Source organism: Carcharodon carcharias, chromosome 7 (genome assembly GCF_017639515.1).
Source record: "Carcharodon carcharias isolate sCarCar2 chromosome 7, sCarCar2.pri, whole genome shotgun sequence".
NCBI lineage: Eukaryota > Metazoa > Chordata > Chondrichthyes > Lamniformes > Lamnidae > Carcharodon > Carcharodon carcharias.
The window spans coordinates 175,075,555-175,097,580 of NC_054473.1; the positions used below are offsets into that span (position 1 = coordinate 175,075,555).

General features: G+C 41.5%; 1 protein-coding gene across 3 annotated transcripts; it reads right to left on the bottom strand.

The window, feature by feature from the left end:
• Positions 1–1,053: 1,053 nt before the first annotated feature.
• On the bottom strand, positions 1,054–21,065 carry atmin (ATM interactor). 3 transcript variants are annotated; one of them, XM_041191773.1, is made up of 4 exons: positions 20,798–21,065; positions 14,652–14,780; positions 12,610–12,809; positions 1,054–8,440 (listed from the first exon to the last, which is right to left on the bottom strand). In XM_041191773.1, the coding sequence occupies exons 1-4, from the start codon at positions 21,053–21,055 to the stop codon at positions 6,631–6,633; spliced, it is 2,397 nt and encodes a 798-aa protein (XP_041047707.1). In that variant the 5' UTR covers positions 21,056–21,065; the 3' UTR covers positions 1,054–6,630. The 3 variants fall into 3 exon arrangements, with proteins under 3 accessions (XP_041047707.1, XP_041047709.1, XP_041047708.1); XM_041191775.1 differs by lacking the exon at positions 20,798–21,065 and adding an exon at positions 20,164–20,214; XM_041191774.1 differs by lacking the exon at positions 20,798–21,065 and adding an exon at positions 16,690–17,853.
• Between the last annotated feature and the right edge of the window lie 961 nt (positions 21,066–22,026).

A 22,026-nucleotide genomic window follows, 5' to 3' on the forward strand; every position in this document is an offset into this window, starting at 1 on the left:
ACCAACTTAGCTGATGAGTCAGTAAGAGTGCTACAATTGATCTCTCAGTCCCTGGGTTAAGAAAATATGAAATTGGCTAGAGTTTTCACATTTGGAATAGTTTAGAGGCCCCTACTGAAGTATGCACATGATGTTAAACAAGCCCAAGTTTGGGCCCACCTGCAATAAGCCACAGCTATTGGATAGCCTGGCAATGCAACTTCAAGACTTCTGTGAATAATGACTCTGGCAAGATTAACTGAAAGCAATTGTTATCTAATGAAACCATACTCCAGGAAGAGATCAACATCTTCAGGAAGAATATTGCTGAGATGGGGCAGAGGAAGAAACACAACTTGGAATCATACTGCAAAATCTTCAGGCAAAGCTGACATTAAGATTTCACAAACATTCAACCCAACTTCTAACAAACTTGACCTAATCATTTTATACAACTATGGGCCAAGACAAGAGGTCAGGTTCACCATGAACAAAAGATTTTTCCAAGTCAAGCTAGAAAATTGGACTAAAAATCTTAGAATCTAGAAATAATTTATACAGCACTTTTCACAATCACTGGTTATTTCAAAGCCAATTGAACACTTGCTTTTTGAAGTATAGTCACTGTTGTAATGTAGGAAATGTGGCAGGCAATTTGCACATAGCAAACTGCCATGAACAGCAGTATGATCATGACCAGCCAATCTATTTCTTTTTGATATTATGGGATAGATATTGGCCAGGTCTGTTCTACAGTTAAAAGGTTTTGAAAATGTATTTACAGGTCTTTAAAAACATGCATGCCTACCCACACAACTAGATTTCCAAAGCCATTCCAGATAAAGGAATGAAAGTATTATTCTAACTGCAGAATACATTGTAGGAAAATTTATTCAGGTGCCACAATTCAACTTGCCAGTAACCATGGGTAACACACACAAAATTATACTTTTTTTGCGCATTTTAGAAATCACTGAGGCTGTCTTTGTAACGGAATTCAGTTAATGCAACTCAAAACCACGCCACCCAGTAAATTGAGCCTGCAGCAACAAAAATAATCCAGATGTACTTTCATGGGAGGAGGAACTGATCTTTATTGTGTAACTTTGCATAATTTTGACCAGCATCCTAGTGCTTTACACAAAACATTCACTGACACTATACACAGGGAAAATAATTTAACGTACAAGATTCCAGCTAACTGGAGTACAATGAAATAAATCTCATGTTATAGCATCAACTTAAAGAAATGCTTACTCACATGACAAAATATTTTAACAAAAAAACACTTCTGGCACAATAGCTTACATGCATTAAAAAGGGATGCATAATTCGTCGCGTACTGCCAAAGGAGAAATGTTATCACAGAGGTGTGTAAAAGTACACTTGTCAAGGTCACATGGAGCAGTCATTTGTCAGTTAAACATATCTTAGTCACATTGACCCCTTTTTAATTGTGTGCAAATACGGCTGAAAATCATGAACCATGCAGTTTTTTTGGGGGTGTTAAGTGTCAAATTAATGAAGCAGAACAAAAAACAAAATACAACTCAAAACAGGAATTTTAGTAAAATCACGTCAGTAATCAAAAGCAAATTCAAGCTTGGTGGCGTTTTTTGCGCCAATTTTGTCCTTGCCCCTCCAGAAGGCCCCAACTCCCGCTCCACAAACATTAGCTGCCTTCCAAAACTGGAACCAGATGGCCATCCATCCATCCATATAAGAGTTTAAATATTTAGTGTTTCAGCAATGACCACCCGAGCCAGATCCTGTCCTTACCCAACAATGCCATTCCAAATCGAATGCCCGGGCAGCAATCAAGAGCATGAACAGTGGTTGGCTTCTCTCCTTCCTGATCCAAGAATGCTAAAACTAGTGTCACTTTCATACTGAAAGCCAAACCTGACCAGTTTGACAAGGTGGGTAAAAGTACTATGTGACATAATACAAAAGCATTTGAAGAGCAGTGAAGTTCATAAATTGAAGAAAAATTTTAAGTAACTTAAATCACCAACCAACCAAAAATGAAAGTCACAGCGCAACTTATTCCATCTCAAAAGGTTTGTGGACTTTGGTAATCTTCAGCCAAACAACTGACCCCCTAAGCAAACAATACAATAATACATCCCATGTAAGGAAATGGGAGAACACTTCATATGTACTGTATGTACTCACAGTAAAAGAGAAAAAGTGAACTACATCATGAAAATGTTACACAAAAAAACTGCAATTTACTTATCTAGTATAAAGTTTACTTCTGTAAGAGAATGGTGCAAAACATGGAAAATGAAGTATGTCAGCATTGCACTTCTCAAGAGCAATTAGGGATGGACAATAAATGCTGGCCTAGCCAGCGCCACCCACATCCCATGAATGAATAAAAAAAAATTAAGAATAAGGACCACAAGAGTACAAGGCAAATTACCTCGCTTCTTTCATTCATTAATCATCTCTTGGAAACAAGCATTTTAGAAATATGAGTGCACGTGGTGCATTAGTGAGGACAGAAGTCTAGTCTGTAATGCTTAGGTAAAAATGTGCAGGATACTCCTAAGTTATATAGGAGTCCTGAAAGTCTACACTGCAGTAATGAATCCAAAGTCATTCTGTACTGAAATGCTGCCATGTTTGCTGCAGCTGTTAACAAAGGCCAATAACTCTGATCAATGTGCAAAATGTTTATTTTGACTGTGTCAAACTCTATTCAAGGTTTGAAAATAGAGGGATTTAGTTCAGTGTTAATAATTTCAGTGTTAATAATACGAAGTGGGTACAAAATGCTAACAGCTGCACTGTTTGCCACAGTAGGATTTCAATAAATCATTGGTGACTATGATCAATTGAACTGGGGAAAAATTGCTGAGCAGTTTTAAATTTTAAGATGCAACCATGAAGTATAATGCAAAAAATGAATAGCGTCACAAAAGCTGTGTAGTGGAGCATTAAAAGTGTACGGACTGGAGTACTATTTTACCTGAAGCAATGTGGTAGGCTTAGTAACAGCAATATAACCAGAACACTAAAAAGAGTATGTGAAAACAATTAACTTCAGACACAGATATCAGAGCCTGCCATTTACTTTGGAATCAAACTGCTGGCAAGAACAAATTACACGCCAATTCAGCATATGGAAGAATGAAAGACATTTTACTGAAAATATTGCAGCACATCAAATGCAGGGCGAGCCTTGAAACACAAATGCCTACTCAAAAACTATGAGAGGTACGTGCAGGTGTACTTGTCAGTGCTGTGTGATTTCTATTTTTGGATTTTAAAAAATAGAAACTGCAATGTCAGAGACACAAATTTATACTTAACAATGAAAAGCAGCAGTGTAACACTAATAAAGGCAATGCCATTAAGTGTGCAGTTTAGTTTTTGGTCGAAAAAAATTAATGCTATATTTGTGAAATGAATTCAACACATATCAACCAGATACAGCTCTGGAAGCTGGCAAAATGTAGGAAATAAAAACAAAAATTCAGGAATAGTTGCATAACAAGACAGGACTTTGTGCAATAGAGAGTTGCTATATCATCACACCTCATTAATGAAGTAAAGAGTTAAAGAAGTTTCAGAAATTAAGCTGGTGCTCCAAATTGCGACATGCACTTTGAAACAGAGTGTAATCTAAGATACTGCCCTTGGTGATGTTTACAGATTCTTCCAACTGGGAAGACAAGTGCCCAAGTCTAGCAAAGTCATTAGCTTTAGTGCCATGAAAAGGGCTTTTCTTGCCTCATACCCAAAGACTGCACCAGACAGGAGGCAGTTAAAGCTCAAATAACTTTGGCCTTAAAAAGGACTCGTTCTTCCCCCTCTAACAGGTATCTTATGGTTTCCAAGCATCTCTGAAATGCAAGTCATTTTTGAATATTGTTTGCAAAAACAAAGGCTTAATCCCCACATTTCAGATAGGACAATCAAACAGAACAAGAGTGCAGACAGCAGTTTACACTTACAAATGGGGCTTTGACATTATGAGGCATAGTATTTACAAAATTCTTTGCAACTCTCCTCACTAGGTGGAACCAATTCTTGTTTTCCCAGCTTGTGATATACATTTAGTCCTATGGAATATAAAAACAATCAATGATGATTTATTTGCTTCTTAGAATCACCAATTCTGAAAACCTACTCAGACCAGTTCCCAGCAATTTAGCACTTTATCTCCCAATGTGGGCATTGAGGCTGGTTTCCAGATTCAGGTTTCTGGTTTCACTTGAACTCCATCAAACTTATGAGCAGGCCTAAGAAACCTCATCATTCATAAATGCAAGAGACTATAAATAAGAGCATCCACCGGGAGTCTGGGATACACAGAAAAGCCGAGGAACTGGAAGATTAAAATTAAACATTGTTACTGAGATTCAGGCAGAAAGATTCAGCCACTAGACGTAGCAAACAAGAAGGTCTCCCTTTTGTCTGGAGAATTCATTTAGGCTTATCTTCCAACAAGGTCTCAGAAATTATTCACTGATGTAGCAAGAGCATAGCTGGCATATTATTTTGACTAGGTCTGGATGGGACCCCATCACATTCATGGAAATACTCTCATGATATTGGCTACACGTCTGGATTTGAGACCCCAAGTTTCCAACAAACGTGATCTTTATTTCTCCAAACAGGTACTTGGGTGACAGTAGCTTGCATGGAAGGACCATCCTACTCATCAATATTGTAACCTGGTCAAGATAAAATCACAGCCAGTAGGTACAGAGCCCAATTTCAAGACCTGGGCCTGCAATAATGCAGAAACATCAGGAAGAAATAATTCACTGTAAGAACAAAGCATGGATGCTCAGATGAACCAGCACAGTCTTGTTCCAGATACTTATGCTCTGCACTGGGATCGTAGGTGGAGGAAGTGAAGTATTTCTTGACTAATTACAGCCTGCTTTAGCTCAGCTGATGGCAGCATTAAAGGTTGGGCTTTCAGAGCAGAGAATTCTTTGCTCTCGAAGCCCATGAGGATACCCACATATAGCTCAACAACATTCCTGATTGCTTTGTGAGAAGCTGTATTCATTGAGTGAGCTAGATAGTGTGCAAGGTCACAGAAATGGTGAAGCAATTTCTAAACACCCAGGGCACACAGCCCCAGCCAACAAAACAAGAAAATCAAATCAAATTAGTTGTACAAAATATATTTTACATGAAAAACTCAAAATTTATAACCAATGAAGGGGCCAAAAACATGTGCAAATTCAGCAACTAATGAGAGCAGGAAAACCAAGAATGGTCACTTCAGGAAGTTTAATGTTTGAGCCTTGGAAGGTCAGGAAAGCTTTGCACTAATTTGGTCAGGTTAAACAACTATAATCCAATTCATGTCACAAACATTTAGCATGAACTGCATCAAGCAATAAATCTGCTGGAGAAAAGTACACCAATGGGCATTCACTTTTGCTCAATGATTTCTCTCAGCATTGTGTTAAAAATATTCAGCTCTGCGATTGCTCAACATTAAGCAGCCGCGTAGCTGAATCTCACACACACACTAGTACGGGCCCAGTTTCAATCTGCAGTTTCTGCTCTCAGCTTTGGGCCAATGATTGGAGTGCTAAAATTAACCTCAATGCCATTAGGTTAGGTAGGGAGCAATCATCAGCAGCAACTCCTGTGCTCAACATATATCCAGCAAGCCATATTTGAAGTGCACGTGTGAACACTAACGAAGACCAGTTTTGGATTAGACTGTGATAGGGTTGCCAACCAAATTTATCCTGGAGTCGCACATACTCTCAGGGACATTAAAAACAAAGATTTTTAAAAAAATCTTTGAACAACTTCATTTATTGATTCCAGCAATACTGGTGTTGGTGAAAAAAAGTGCCATTAGACTGGACGGGTTGTTTGGAAGTAGAAGGTTGTGATGAAACCTCCAGGAATATGTCCAGAGTTAACAGCCGTAGCATGATGATGCTTTTTACTGAAGAGCCTGTCTACCCAAGCTAGCGAGGGACACATGTAAATAACTGCCCCTTGGACAAAGTACCAGATGAACTCTGGTGTCTAACTTTAACCCATAAAGAATCTGCATCCCTCCATCTTTAGAAGCTGCTGAGAAGAAAGAGAAAAGATCATGATACACCAACATGAAATAGTGGGCAATCAAGGTACATACTGCCTGACTTTTAAAATGTGGCACTGTAAAACTTCTATAGAATAAGCAATGCCAGAAGTGCGTTGGAGGAAGGTGCCACACAGAAAGCAGAAAAGTCAAACGAGAAAAGGGGAGGCGAACAGAGGGAAATTGAACAGCATTAGTAGAAGCCTAAACATATCAAGCTTAGTTGCTTTTTCATCCAAGACAAAAGAATGCAGAGACCCAAAGGGGGAGCCAGCCAAATGGGAAGACCCTTTAGGATAAGGTGAGATGGAGGGTTGGGAGGAAGCTCCTCTGGAGCACAAATAGCAGCATAGACCGGCTGAGCCAAATGGCTTGTTTGTGTGCTGTAAATTCTATGGCCTCAGTAGATCAGTTTAAATCTATGATTCCTTTGCCATTTTTGTCCCAACAAAATTTATACCCCCGCCTTGTACACTATGGCCAAACGAGATGAGCAGCATTGCAACTTGACATTAAATTTTGCCACCTTCCACAATATACCAATGCTGAAATTCATGCTCCTTTTTAGTCTGTGCACTTCAGTCACTGCTTTTACTGGTATTTCGAAATAAGGAAAAGATTTCATCGCATGTTTGTGTCTCAACTGAGCTGAAATGAGATTCCATTGTATTCCATGCCATATCTGCCAAGAGAAAGTCATCCATTACAGTCTGTGTTTCATTACTAGTGAAGAATAAACTGCCAAGGTTTTCAAAGGAGCTGCTGGTTGTCTGTGTTTCAGCGCAGTTTAATCGGACATGGTTTTCAGGGGCATTACTGAAATTATTTCTACAACACACATCATCAGTCTGGGTTTTGGTGCCAGAAGACTCTGCACTTAGAGGAAAACTGGACTGTTTCAAAATACTATCTAGAGGTAGATGTGGACTGCTGTCCATTAAGAAATTGAAGTCTGTTTGAGTCTGTGTGTCAAACATTTCTAGCCCTAAATAACTGGACTGTCCCCTGCCATTGTATGCTTGAACAGGATGGTCTGAAAACAAGAAGTCTGTCTGAGTCTCAATATCCAGAGATTCCAAGGCAGACTCTGTCTGTAAAGCACCAAATTCATTTTCTTCTGTCTGCGTTTGTATGTTGCTTGCAGATAAAAACTCTTCAATATCAAAGTCAATACCCGCACTTTGTGTCTGACTGCTCGTCATACTCTCACCAGAGGCATTGATGGCATCGGATAAAAGACCACGGTTTTCTAATGAATGACCAGCTATGCTTTCAGACAGGATATTTTCCAAGTCATTAAATAGGTTAATTGTCTGAGTTTGATTGTCAGTCGTAGGGTTCTGTTGAAGTAAAGTGGATTGAATGTGAAAATCAACAGCTGACTTAGAATTCTGTAAAAGATCATGTTGTTGGTCCATGTCCATTGCATCCAGGGCAAAAGTAGTTTGAGTCTGTCTACAAACACTGTAAGGGGGAACTAGAGAATGGTCAAAAATTTCTTCATGATTATTTGCATTAATTAGTGCTTGAACTGTAGAGCTTTTATCATGATTAGAATTTAACAAACTTGTTTGTGTTTTCCTGGAAACACCACACAATGGAAAACAAGACTGGCCAAAGGGATCCGTCTGAGCACTTATTGATGTGGTGATTTTAGTGTCTGGTTCAAACGTTTGTGTCTCAACACTTACGGGTAGCAACACTTGAGCACTGAAACTCAGATCAGTCTGCGTGCAAGCTGACACAGTGTTCTCTGTAGAGCAGCACACAGCTAGAGATTCTGGTACTGTGTTCTGTGCAAGGTATGATATGTCTGTCTGAACATTCATGGAGTTAAATTTGTTCTTTTGGCTCGGGTCTCCAAGTGATGGCAATTCTTGATTATTGGCAAAACCTGAATCCATGTTGACTTGAACTGCAGTACTGACTGGTTCGACCATCATGATGCTAGTCACCTTGGAGATGGGCAGATCACCTTTAAAGTTCAACCCTTTTGTCTCCATGGTTGGTGCCAGAGTTCCCAATGATGTCGGCAAAATATGCATTGTGCTCAGAATGGATCCTTGATTGTCAACAGCAACAACAATGGACTTCACAGAATTATCCATGGAGGTGCCTGAAGATAAAAGAACTGGTAAATGTGTGAGATGCATAACAGGAAGTTTAACAAGTGCAACTTTGGGCTTTGGTAACAACAATTTCTGAATTTGTTTTGCAGGAGCTGGAGTCTGATTAATACCGTCATCTCCGCAGGAGCTTTTGATGCAGTTTCTCTTGTTTGTCACTGTTGGATCTTGGGCCACCTGGACTTCATGCTTCTCTTTTGCTACCTGGTTCAAGTGATTTTGATTTAACCACTCACTTTTCCTCTTCTTGCGTGGTGGGTCCCTAAATAGCAGATAGGCAAATTAGGTCATTAGAATCCCAGTCATAGAAACATGAAATAGCTCACCTCTTTTACAAAACCCTTTTTACTTTTGAAAGAAAATTGGGAATGTTTCTATTATCCTCCAAAACTAGTTGGAGAAACTGAAGACTGGCTTAATGCCAAGACCCAATCTTGCATTTTAAAACTTGGAGTGTATGGAGAATAATTAAGCTTGTTAGTTTGACACCTATCATACAATGGTCTATCTCAAACACATTAGGAGCAAATAAAGCCAGTGAGAGCAGAAACCAATGAACAGCTGGAAACAGTGAGCATCACAACAAAACTACAGCAGTTGGCAACTAACAGTTCTTTGGATTTTTGTCAAATATTTTGCCTTACTTCTTACCATGTTACGACTGAAAGGGCAATTGCTTCCTATCCTTCAACCTCTGACTCAAATGCAAAAAATTTTGCTCAGAGTAGGCAGAGGGTGACTGCTCCCCTACCCCTGATTTTTCTGCCTTCCAGTGAGGAAGTGGCTGGCTTTCATACAGCCTCTAGCCACAATTGTATGGCTGAAACTAGGTTTACAGCAGCCCTGGCTGGGTAAACCACAAGTCTATGCCACATGCCTTGATGCTCCAAAATGCAGCATACGATCCTTGAATTTGTCCACTCTGATTTCAAATGATCAATTGTTAAGTTTAATCTATTCCTGCCTCAATGCTTCATAGTTAATTCTATTTTTGTGAACACTGAATATAGTCTAAAAATGTTGAGTATGCTGGTGCCTTGGCACAGCCAACAGTTGCAGCATATAAAGGCAATCAGCACCATACTAGTCCCCAGGACAGAAGGTTTACATATACCACAACACAACTGATATACAGACATTAAAAGCTACAATTTGTCCAAATTTCTTCCAAAACAATGGAGATCGAGCAGGCCACATACAGTTCTCGCAGTTAAGAGATATGTGAGGAGTCAGAGCCATTATGGCACAGGAGGATACCATTTGGCCCATCAAGGCCATATAGAGCTATTCAAATCAATCCCATTCCCTCACTCTATCCTCATTGACATGTAGATTTATTTCCCGCAAATGCCCATTGAATTTCCTTTTGAAATCAGCCCTTGTCTCTGTTTCCACCAACCTGATGGGCAGTGAGTTCAAGGTCATTGCCACTCGCTGCATAAAAAAGTTCTGCCTCACATCACCCATGCAGCTCAAGGAATAAAAAAAAATCAGATTTTAATGGATTTCTTCACCTTATTATATTTCCTGGGCGTTCTGTCAGTTTAAAATGCCAATAATGGTATCAGAGTAGCTCTTTCAAATTTATTACAAGTGTATTTACAGATTCCTTTGGTTAAAAATTATATTGTTAATCAAATTAGGACCATCAAGTTTCAGCAGTTGGCAGGATGCCCCAAGATAATTTTCGTGCTTTAGCAGTTTGGATAAATGCCCAAGCAGAATTACTTAGCAAGTGTCTGTCAGCAAAGCTAACAAACCACAGGATGACAAAGAAGTTGGAAAAAATACAAAACTGTGCAATCCAGTAATCAATGTCATAAAATATTCAGTCCTAAATCATTTTAAAATGGGGAAAAACCTGAAACTTCCAATTTTAAAGTTATAATCAACACCATAAATATTACCTAATAAGGACACAAGTCACTAGACTACAATGCATTATGGACAAGGGCTATCAGTAGACTAAACTATAGACAGAGGCGACAGCAATAGTTTTATTTTATATATCAGGTCTTGGGCTCATTCATATCTTGTACCTGAGATTAAGTAATTCAGCTCAGAAGAAGTAGAGATCATCATATTATCACCAACTACAGGAGGGGCATTTGGTCAGGAATCAGGACTCCCAGTTCCCGTTTAGCTCCCAGGCTATACATTACCTAAATAAAAGGCTTCTCCCAAAAAATATCTAAATCACACAGCGAGGATCGCCACATGTCAGTAATTAAAAATATGTACGTGACAGAGGCAACTGTGATAAGGGCATTCAGATTTCTTGGTTGTTGACCAGAGCAGAGCACGTACATTGTTGAAAGTCAAGGAATTGCCAGACTAGCCTGCGGAAAGAATTGCAAATTGGGATGTCATGTAATAAGTATAGGAGGGAGCTACTCAATCATATGCAATCTATGAATACTATACAAAAGTAAAATTCCCGTGTCAATATTCAAGCTAGCACGTACCGAGAAGGTGAACTTGCATTACTGACATCTTCACGAGAAGCAGACAATACTGAGGTTCAGGGTGATTAGGGTCAATTTGCCTAGCTTTAATTTCAAACATTCAGGGTAGCTATTGGTATTTGTCATTAATTTCGAATCTTTAACATCTTTAGGATTTACTTCTTTGATCTGTTACTACAGCTCCATCCAGGTAGAATCTAAGTCTCCCAATAACAGCTGTCAGTAAACAGTTTTCCCCAATTAAAAAAGGTTTGAAGTTGTTTGGTTCTTTCTGAAGTCTTTCTTACTCCGCTGACGAGCAGACAGCTGTCCAAGGTGATTAAACAGGTTTCTAGATGCGGCAATTTTTGCGCTGCAGTATCCTTGAACTTAGTTTTCCTGCAGCCGGCTGTGTATTCAACATGGCTCTATTTTCGTGCACCATCGTATCGCACAAGAGCACTTTTCCATAAAATATAACTTAATCCAAAAGCACCTAACACATCTTCCAAAATTGTAATTTACTAAGGAAATTGATCCTTTAATCCAGAAACATTAACACAAGGCCCATGGACCCAATGTGTCCCACAGGCCCTTTAATCCAGCACTCACTTTTTATATTAAGCGATTTGAACTATGGCTCAGATACAGCTATTTAAACCTCGCCAGGTCTGAAGGAGTAGAAAAGGTTAATCCCGACTGGTGGTAGCATTTCTTCTGCACATTAATCCAATTTTCAAATTGAGCAAGGAAGGAAAGAATGGGAGTGAGGAGTGCAGGTCAAAAGGATGGGAAGGAGAGGGAGTGAGATCTGAAGAAGGCGAAAGGAGAGTGTGAATTCTTTTTAAATGATTGAAGACTTGGAACTTTTATTATTAGGTTGTCTTATTTTGTGTATGGGACCTTACTGTGTGTATGTTCAAGCATTGTCACCTGTTTTGTGCATGGACTCTCACTTTTTGTGCCCACAAGGTTCAAGTTTTTGTGTATGATACTGTCTGGCTTTACACATAGAAGGAACTGCAACATTTGTTTGGGTGGAGCGGACTATTCTTTGTACAGATAACTTGGCTTTTTTGTCAAAGGAATTTCTCGGTGTGTGTGTCTGTGTTTTCGGGTGGGGGATGGGCTCAGGTTTCCATGTAATCATGCAACACCCTCAGTTAATTTAGCTAGCTTCAGAGGGTCTTTATCCATTTGCCACTTCCTCTCTCCACCCTGTTAGCCAGCTGGACCAGTAAACATACCACAGTCTGTTTATTTTACCAAAGTATTATTTGGAAAAGTACAGGCTGTAGTCTTCTCTGCATTTCTTTTTGGGGGGTGTGGTGGTGTGGCTTGGTGGGGGAAGGATACCAACAGTATGGTTGCACTATGCTGAAGTTGATATCAGAATCATATTAAAGTCACTTAATGATACATGCAAATTTACATTTAAAAATGTTACATTATTAAAGACCACATTGAAGTGCACAATATTATTGTAGGAGATTGCATTCTGCATCAGGAAAGCTCAATACATTTACATGTTTTCAATCGGTGAAGAGTTAATTAAGAGGAAACAAATTTTGAATGATTTCCATGAAGGTTCTCCCAAATATCTATGGTGTAGGGGGTATTGTGAAAGCATATTATTGGCATGTACAGGTGGATTGGAAGCACAGGCCACCTATATACAGTCAAGTGGCATCTAGAAATATTTGAACCAAGCTGCTCAGGAAGTTAATGCATTACATGACTCTCAGCGCACAAAGATGACACTGCAACAATATAAATGCCAGACAAGGCTCAGTAACTTGTTATAGGCAAGTGAAATACTTGCCACGAGATCTGGGTGTTTTTAATATGATGTATATTATTGAAAAATAAGGCTCAAGTAATTTGTCTTGATGTATGATACAGCAGAACAGATGACTTGTCACACAAAAAGCTTTATAAAGAAACACTCCAGCTTGTCTGGAGGGAGTTTAGCAGATCATTTACTCACCGATGCTCAGCAGGGATTTCATGTCCAGTTCTGTAAATGTGAGACAGCAGTGCTGGCCTGCTGGCATAAGGACACCCACAAGTGCACTGAAAGATCCTCCCACAATCCTCAGCATGTCGTTTCAAGTCCCATTCTGTGCCATACGAGTTACTACATTTGTCACACTTATGTTTCTTTTCAGCATGAATTTTCATAAAGTGCTGGGGAAAAAGAAAACGACGAAGAGCAGCTTAAGCCACAACAGTCTTTACTGCGTAAAACTCTCATCCAGACCTTCGTTACATTCAGACTTGACTGTTCTAATGTTCCCCTGGCTGGCCTCCCATTTTCCACCTTCCTCCATAAACCCGAGTTCATCCAAAACTCTGCTGCCATATCCTAACCTGCACCAAGTCCCATTCAGCCATCACCCCTGCGCTTGCTGATCTACATTGGCTTCTGATCCGGTCCAACAACTCAATTTTAAATTCTCATCCTTGTTCCTCAGTCTCTCCATGGCCTCCCCACTCTCAATCTCTAATGTAGCCTCCTTCAATCTTGCAATCCTCCAAGATCTCCAATCTCTTCACATTCTAGCCTCTTGTGCATTCCCCATTTTAATCTCGGCACTATTGGCGACTGTGCTTTCAGCTGCCTATGCCCTGAACTCTGAAATGTCCTCTCTAAACTGCTCTACTACTACACTCTCTCAAAATGCTCCTTAAAAACTCTTTCACCAAGTTTTTAACCATCTGTTTCAAAACATCCTTGTGGCTTATTTAATACCATCTCTCTGAAGTGCCTTGGCATGTTCTGCTACGTTAAAAGTGCTATATGAATGCAAGCTGTACAAGAACATATTCGCAAACAGATTCACAGGAAAGTTGAGTGCTGGTTCCAAGGCTTCAGCTAGCCGATTGATGTTAGAACCCTAACTTTCAAGAATTCTTTTCGGATCACACAGATACATGTTTCCCACCTCCCCACCCCATAATAGTCAAGGCAGCCAATGAGCAATCAAAAGATGGTTAAAGATTATAAACTGAAATAGTCTTTAAAAAAGTTGGTCTGAAGCTGGCAATATTTCTGGATCTCCAGACCAGCATTAAATTATTAACCAGCGTAAAGTTCCATAAGACCAACAGTGAATTTCCCAAAATAACATACAACCCTACCTAAGTTCTTAACACCCACCCGAACCAGAAAATTACAAAACAAGGTTCCAGGGTTATCGGCAGCTGGTACTGTTACATGTGGTACATGAAGTGCAAGTACACAGGAAGGTGGGAGCGATTCAGTAGCTGAAAGTACCTCATGAAATTGCATTCCCCCATTAGGACAAAGGTGACTATAAAACGTCAAAAGCTGGCATGATCCTCTGTGGCCTCAAATACTTCTGCCACGCCAAAGCTAACCTGGCTCATAAGCTTAGCCGTGAGTAGAAAATTGTCCACTGAAACTGCAACTAAGACCATAAAGAATCACTGGCAATTTTACAGCCAATGAAACAATTAATTGAAGTGAAGTCACTGTGGCAACGTAGGAAGGACACAGAGTAGCCAATTTGCATATAGCAGGCTCCCCGAATCAGCAACGTGACAACTACCAGGTAATACATTTTAATAGAGATAAAAGCAAAAAACTGCGGATGCTGGAAATCCAAAACAAAAACAGAAACAGAAATACCTGGAAAAACTCAGCAGGTCTGGGAGCATCGGCGGAGGAGAGCACAGTTGACGTTTCGAGTCCTCATGACCCTTCAGCAGAACTTCTGTTGAAGGGTCACGAGGACTTGAAACGTCAACCGTGCTCTCCTCCGCCGATGCTGCCAGACCTGCTGAGTTTTTCCAGGTATTTCTGTTTCTGTTTTGGTAATACATTTTATTTGTTTGAAGGATAAACATTGGTCAGGAGAGAACAGCTCTGTTCACTATCTAATCAAATGACCTAATTGCATTAAGAGCAATTGCCCATTCATAAATTCAACCCAAACATAACAAATCATGAATTAATTGTACAACGTGCTACATGAACAAGTGGGATTGTAAGTTAGCAGTGCTTACCTGCTTAACGAGGGCAAACTGGGAAAACGGTCTGTTCGGTCCTCTTGGACAACCTTCAATGGGGCAACAAAACAGTTTCTGAACAGACGTCTTCAGATCTTTCCTAACAGTTGGATTAATGCTGCAGTCCTGCAATTAGAATCAAACACTAAATAAATAAAATGCAATTACTGACCGAAATCTCTCTATACATTTTTATTGAGGGTCACAGACCACTGTAACACAAGCTACAATGTTCCTCTTCAGCCCTGTAACAATTATTATACATACATCTCTAATGATGTTAGGCATATGAAAAAGCAGCACTGGTGGAGCAAATTCAAGTACAATGAAGCTTCCAACAGATCACATTGCCCTGAATCAAAATGTATAGAGTTTTAACTTTAATCAATCTAAAAATATCTTATTCATACAAAAATTGTTTTGCATTATTGCATTCAATTATTATTAATTTTGATTGGAAATGCCTAGGGGGGCACTTGTCAAATTAGATCTGTTAGGTTCAGAATCCCACCTAGTCTTAGAGCAGCCAACAGACAAATTCAACCTCATCCAACAGGGCATCTTTAGTCATCCCCAAATCATGTTTCCTAGCGAAGTCAAGTATCCTCCACGACTTCAAAGAAAACCCATCACCTGGAGCTAGGCATCCTCCATGTATAAGGTATTCAAAACATATGTACACCAGACACTGCTCATTTCTTTATCAACAGATTCCATAGGGCAAGATCTAGGCCACCAAGCAACAAAATAATAGCATAAACTTTGGGATCAGACCTTCACAACCTGCGCTCCCCTCCCTCAACCTGCCTTCCCTACATAGGAAAGAGCAGGTTGTTGGAAAATGAAAGCACATCACAATCCTCTCCCATGTACAGCATAATGATCCAATCTAACAGTGATTCCCCTCTGCTCAAGCATATACCCTTTCACAGAACAGCAGCATAATGGTGATGTCACTGGACTAGAAATCCTGAGGCTCAGGCTATAAGCTGGGGACACAGGTTGGTGGAATTTAAATTAATTTAATAAATCTGGAATTGAAAGCTAGTCTCAGTAATGGTGACCATGAACCTATCATCGATTGTCATAAAAAGCCATCTGGTTCATTAATATCCTTTAGGGAAGAAAATCTGCCATCCTTACCTGGTCTGCCCTACATGCGATGTCAGATCCACAGTAATGTGGTTGACTCTTAACTGCCCTCTGAAGTGGCCTAGCAAGCCAATCAGTTCAAGGGCAATTAGGGATAGGCAACAATTGCCGGCCTTGCCAGTGATGCCCCCATCCGATGGAAGAATAATAAAATACAGCTCCCAGAACCCATCTGCACACTATCATAAATGCCATTTCTCACTGTGAAGACTACCATATAATCTAACTCAAGAATTCCCAAATGTGGCTGGTCAACAGTGAAACATTTGATTGCTTCCCTGTTTCAATTTATAGTGCTTTGTTTCACGAAACAAAATTGGACTTTAAACTAAAAACTGAAATAGGATTTTTTAAAACACAAAATAATGGCATAATTGATCAATTTTAATTATAATTACTATCAGATTGCAGCAATTTTAACGGTTTTCAATACTATGATGAGCACATTTAAGATGCCAGCTTTTTAAAAAATTGCTATCAGGCTGCTAAATTGAAGCATCTATAAATCATACACACAGGGAAAGCCTTTAAGGGCTTGAACACTTATCAGCTTTTAACTCGAGATTTTTCATCCTTTCTAGAAGCTATATTTCATTTATTTGACACTCATTCAACAATCTTACACCAAGCTCTCCAAGCTAAAATAAGCTTATAGTCTTTGATGAGGAAATTTCAAGAAATAACTCGGAATATTTAAGTCTCTTAGGAATGCGAGAAATGCCAGACTGTTGAATTGCTGTTGGCTACACATTAGAAATCCTGGAATTGCTGAACATTCCCTTGAAACTATCAGAAAATAAAGTAATATCCACTAAATTAGGTTAGTACACTCACTCAAGAAGCTTTCTTTTTTTAAAAAAGGCTAAGGAACTGATCTTCCTACCCAGTCAGTACAGTCTCCCTTTGAATCAGTTAAAATGGCAACAGCAACTCCATCATTCATTCATTTGCAGCCTTCTGTCTCATGAGACAATGGTTTGTGCCGTGGTGCTCCACTCTGTGTTAACCATCGCCTGGCGTGGTTCAAGAGCCCAACGCTGGCATAGCAATCTCTGCCGTGTTGGCTGTAGAGGAAGACAGCGGGCTGCAAAGGATTCATTGGCCTCTATTTTCTCTGGGCCCTCTTCTCGGCCAACTTCGCTTTTCGTTTCTGCTTGCCTCTTCCAATGCCTATCCAGTCAACCTCCAGAGGTCAAGGCTGTCAGTGACTGTCTCCCAGCTGTGTCAATGTCCGCCATCTTCATATCTCATCATAATCCCATCATATCAGTGTACAAAATAACATGAAATAAATGATTTATCAACTGGTTTATATGCAAAATGTCAGACAATTTGTTGTATGTGGTGAAGCACTTAAGAATTTTTCTGAAAGTAATGATAAGTATTTCCTTTGCCATTCAGCTTGTCAGTACTTTGAAGTTATATAAAACTTTATTACATAGCATTCATGTGTCAATAGCGTGGCAAACCTCTTCAGCCTACACCACAGGAACTCCAATTTAATCAGAAAGTAACAGAGATACAAGGATAAGGTTCCAACTTCAATGTGGAAGCTACAACTTGTATCAATTTCCCTGTATTAGGGTTGAGAAAATCAGCCAGGTCTCCAACCCCACCACTAGCAATGGATGTCTACCAGAAGTATTATTGGAGTCAGTTCAGAATGGTATAAAGTTTTAAGAATCTGCTAATATTCACTGCTTCAGCTCCCAGATAAACAATGACTTACTTGGGTGAAATACCAGATGGTGCTCAGCACCCACAAAGCCTCAACCCAGCAAAGGTTCTGCACCTTCAGCACTGCAGGGGAAGGGGGCTCAGCAGAAGAAAACAAGACTGCATGTATCAAACAGCCACATAGTCTGCTTAAATACAGTCAGAAGGAAACCCCCTTCCATTTTTAACAGTTATTCAACTTCTCCTCATTTTGAGAGGTCCAGTTCCACTGCTGGGAAGAACATTTCAAAAGTTCATGCAAAAGGTCATTCTTCAGTTTCAAACAGTGGGCATCAGCAGCTCCTTCCTTCAAGCAATTCGTGGATGGGGATTGTTCGGGCCTCTGTTCGAGGAAGAAGCTAAGGGCCCTCAGACCATCCTGGTGGGGGATGGAGGTGTAGAGGGATTGGACGTCCATGGTGAAGAGGAAGCGGTTGGGGCCAGGGAACTGGAAATTGTTGATGTGACGTAAGATGTCAGAGGAATCACGGATGTAGGTGGGAAGGGACTGGACAAGGGGAGAGAGAAGGGAGTCAAGATAACGAGAAATGAGTTCTGTGGGGCAGGAGCGAGCTGAGACGATCGGTCTACCGGGGCAGTTCTGTTTGTGGATTTTGGGTAGGAGATAGAAGCGGGCCGTCCGAGGTTGGGCGACTATGTTTCCAGGACTGTCACTGACCTCATCTCCTCTGGGGATCTCCCTCCCACAGCTTCCAACCTGATAGTCGCCCAACCTCGGATGGCCCGCTTCTATCTCCTACCCAAAATCCACAAACAGAACTGCCCCGGTAGACCGATCGTCTCAGCTTGCTCCTGCCCCACAGAACTCATTTCTCGTTATCTTGACTCCCTTTTCTCTCCCCTTGTCCAGTCCCTCCCCACCTTCATCCGTGATTCCTCTGACACCTTACGTCACATCAACAATTTCCAGTTCCCTGGCCCCAACCGCTTCCTCTTCACCATGGACGTCCAATCCCTCTACACCTCCATCCCCCACCAAGATGGTCTGAGGGCCCTTAGCTTCTTCCTCCAACAGAAGCCCGAACAATCCTCATCCACCACTACTCTCCTCCGTCTGGCTGAACTTGTTCTCACGCTGAACAATTTCTCCTTCAACTCCTCTCACTTCCTCCAAATAAAAGGTGTGGCTATGGGTACCCACATGGGCCCCAGCTATGCCTGTCTCTTTATGGGGTACGTGGAACATTCCTTGTTGCAGTCCTACTCCGGCCCCCTTCCACAACTCTTTCTCCGGTACATCGATGATTACATCGGTGCCGCTTCATGCTCTCGTCGGGACTTGGAAAAATTTATTAATTTTGCTTCCAATCTCCACCCCTCCATCATTTTCACATGGTCCATCTCTGACATTTCCCTTCCCTTCCTTGACCTCTCTGTCTCAATCTCTGGTAATAGACTGTCCACCAATATCCATTACAAACCCACCGACTCCCACAGCTATCTCGACTACAGCTCCTCACACCCCGCTTCCTGTAAGGACTCCATCCCATTCTCTCAGTTCCTTCGCCTCCGTCGCATCTGTTCCGATGATGCTACCTTCAAAAACAGTTCCTCTGACATGTCCTCCTTCTTCCTTAACCGAGGTTTTCCACCCACGGTCGTTGACAGGGCCCTCAACCGTGTCCGGCCCATCTCCCGCGCATCCGCCCTCACGCCTTCTCCTCCCTCCCAGAAACATGATAGGCTCCCCCTTGTCCTCACTTATCACCCCACCAGCCTCCGCATTCAAAGGATCATCCTCCGCCATTTCCACCAACTCCAGCATGATGCCATCACCAAACACATCTTCCCTTCACCCCCCTTATCGGCATTCCGTAGGGATCGCTCCCTCCGGGACACCCTGGTCCACTCCTCAACCCCCTCCTATGGCACCACCCCATGCCCACGCAAAAGATGCAACACCTGCCCCTTCACTTCCTCTCTCCTCACCGTCCAAGGACCCAAACAGTCCTTTCAAGTGAAGCAGCATTTCACTTGCATTTCCCCCAACTTAGTCTACTGCATTCGTTGCTCCCAATGTGTTCTTCTCTACACTGGAGAGACCAAATGTAAACTGGGCGACCGCTTTGCAGAACACCTGCGGTCTGTCCGCAAGAATGGCCCAAACCTCCCTGTCGCTTGCCATTTTAACACTCCACCCTGCTCTCTTGCCCAAATGTCTGTCCTTGGCTTGCTGCATTGTTCCAGTGAAGCCCAACGCAAACTGGAGGAACAACACCTCATCTTCCGACTAGGGACTTTACAGCCTTCCGGACTGAATACTGAATTCAACAACTTTAGGTCGTGAGCTCCCTCCCCCATTCCCACCCCCTTTCTGTTTCCCCCTTCCTTTTTTTTCCAATAAATTATAAAGATTTTCCTTTTCCCACCTATTTCCATTATTTAAAATAAATAAAAATATTAAAACCCCACTAGAGCTATACCTTGAGTGCCCTACCATCCATTCTTAATTAGCACATTCGTTTAGATAATATCACCAACTTTAACACCTATGTGTTCTATTGTACTATTGTCGTTGACATCTTTTGATGATCTGCTTCTATCACTGCTTGTTTGTCCCTACAACCACACCCCCCCCTCCACCTCTCTCTCTATCTCTCCGCCCCCCACACACACACACCTGAAACCAGCTTATATTTCAACTCTTTCTTGGACTCGAACTCAAGTTCTGTTGAAGGGTCATGAGGACTCGAAACGTCAACTCTTTTCTTCTCCGCCGATGCTGCCAGACCTGCTGAGTTTTTCCAGGTAATTCTGTTTTTGTTTTGGATTTCCAGCATCCGCAGTTTTTTTGTTTTTATTTTTATGACATCTGGGTTAACTGAAATTATAAGAATTTACAGCAAAGAAAACCGGTCACTCAGCCCAGCTGGTCCTATGCTGGTGTTTAGGTCCACGCCTCTATTTCACTTCACATGCATCCTTCCAATTCTGTCTCCCTCGTGTGGTTATCCAGCTGCTTTTTAAAAATGCATTTCAAAGAATAAAGACGTGTGAGCCGAACTACGGAGCTTGCACAAAAGTGTGACACTAAACCATAGGCGTAACGACAAAAAGGAGATGGAATCTTTCTGAGAAAGGGGTGAAAGAAATCCAGGGGAGGGGGAGGGGAAGGAGGCAGAGGAAAGGAAAGGAGGAGGGGGACGGGAGGACTTATTTGGGAGGGAGGGAGGCAGCGGGTGGTAGTGAGGAGAGGGGAGCGGGAGGAGGGGGTAATTGGGGGTTCTGGGAGGGGGGTTTGGTGTTGTACCTACCTGCACCCTGTGTGATTTGACCAGGTGCATGCCGAGGGCCGGCGGATTGGGCAGGATTTTGCCGCAACCCTTCACTGTGCACAGGATATTGGTCCTCACCTCCCGGCTCAGCTCACTGACCGACGGCCTAATGATCTGGCAGCTCGGGGCTTGGCCGGCGGTGGCTATCTGAGATGGCAGCTCCTGCAGCCTCTGGCCATTGTCCAGAGGCGGCAGCGGCCTCTCGCTCCCTCGCCCTCCCACAGCACCCGCCGCCATCTTGCTGCTCCCGCACAGGCCCCGAAGCTGTCAATCAAGCCTGGACCCGCCTCCCCATTGGCTCTATACAGCCAGCCGCCCTGCCCCACCCCCCCCAACCCAGCGCCCTCAGTAATTGGCTAATTGTCACGTCAATTACGTCTCGCTCATTGACCCACCCCCATCAGGTCCGCTTTATCTCTGACCTTATGTAATAATGTAATCTTTAAACATCATTCTTAGGTTGAACCCACTTTAATTCATAAATGTTTTAAAATGTGGTTGATGTTGACTAAAATACATCCATTCAAAGCCTCATTTGTATATATTTATAAATTGAATTTGAGAGAACCAATTTTTCCCCAAAGTTTATTAGTCCAACAAATTTTGCTTTGAATTTATCACTTGCTGCAAATCGTTTCTCTGTTCCTAGAACCCAACCACTACAGGATGGTGACAATATATCACTGCAGACATGCACAAAGGCTCACAGACATGTCAACTTTTAAAGAAAGAACTTTCATTTATATAGCACCTTTCAAAGCCTCATAATGTCCCAAAGTGCTTTTGGTCTAATGGAGCACTTTTGAAATGTAGTCACTGTTGTAACTGAGGAAATGCAGTCGCCAATTTACACAGAGCACTGTTCCACAAACTGCAAAGGAATAATCTGTTTTAGCTATGCTGGATCAGGGATAAATATTGGCCTGAGGATAACTCTTTTGCAGTTCGTCAAAATAGTGACATGGGATCATTTCAATTCGATTTTGTTTAATTTTTCATCCTAAAGACAGCACTCTAACAGTGCAGCATTCCCATCAGTACTGCACTGGTGTTAGCCTAGATTTTGTGCTCAAGTCTTTGCAGTGACATTTGAATCTACAACTTTCTGACTCAGAGGGGAGTGCTGTCACTGAGCCTAGGCTGATACCTGGTAGTTTATGCATATTTGTTCTGCAAAGTAATTGTACAACATGTTCCATTGGTACTCA

Bases quoted from the DNA above. Each gene is read 5' to 3' on its own strand.
- atmin (XM_041191773.1), bottom strand. From the start codon at position 21,055: ATGGCGGCGGGTGCTGTGGGAGGGCGAGGGAGCGAGAGGCCGCTGCCG. The intron at 14,781-20,797 runs GTAGGTACAACA...TTCTAATTGCAG, and splicing joins TCAAATCACACAGGGTGCAG to GACTGCAGCATTAATCCAAC. The intron at 12,810-14,651 runs GTAAGCACTGCT...CTTTTTCCCCAG, and splicing joins AGTTTGCCCTCGTTAAGCAG to CACTTTATGAAAATTCATGC.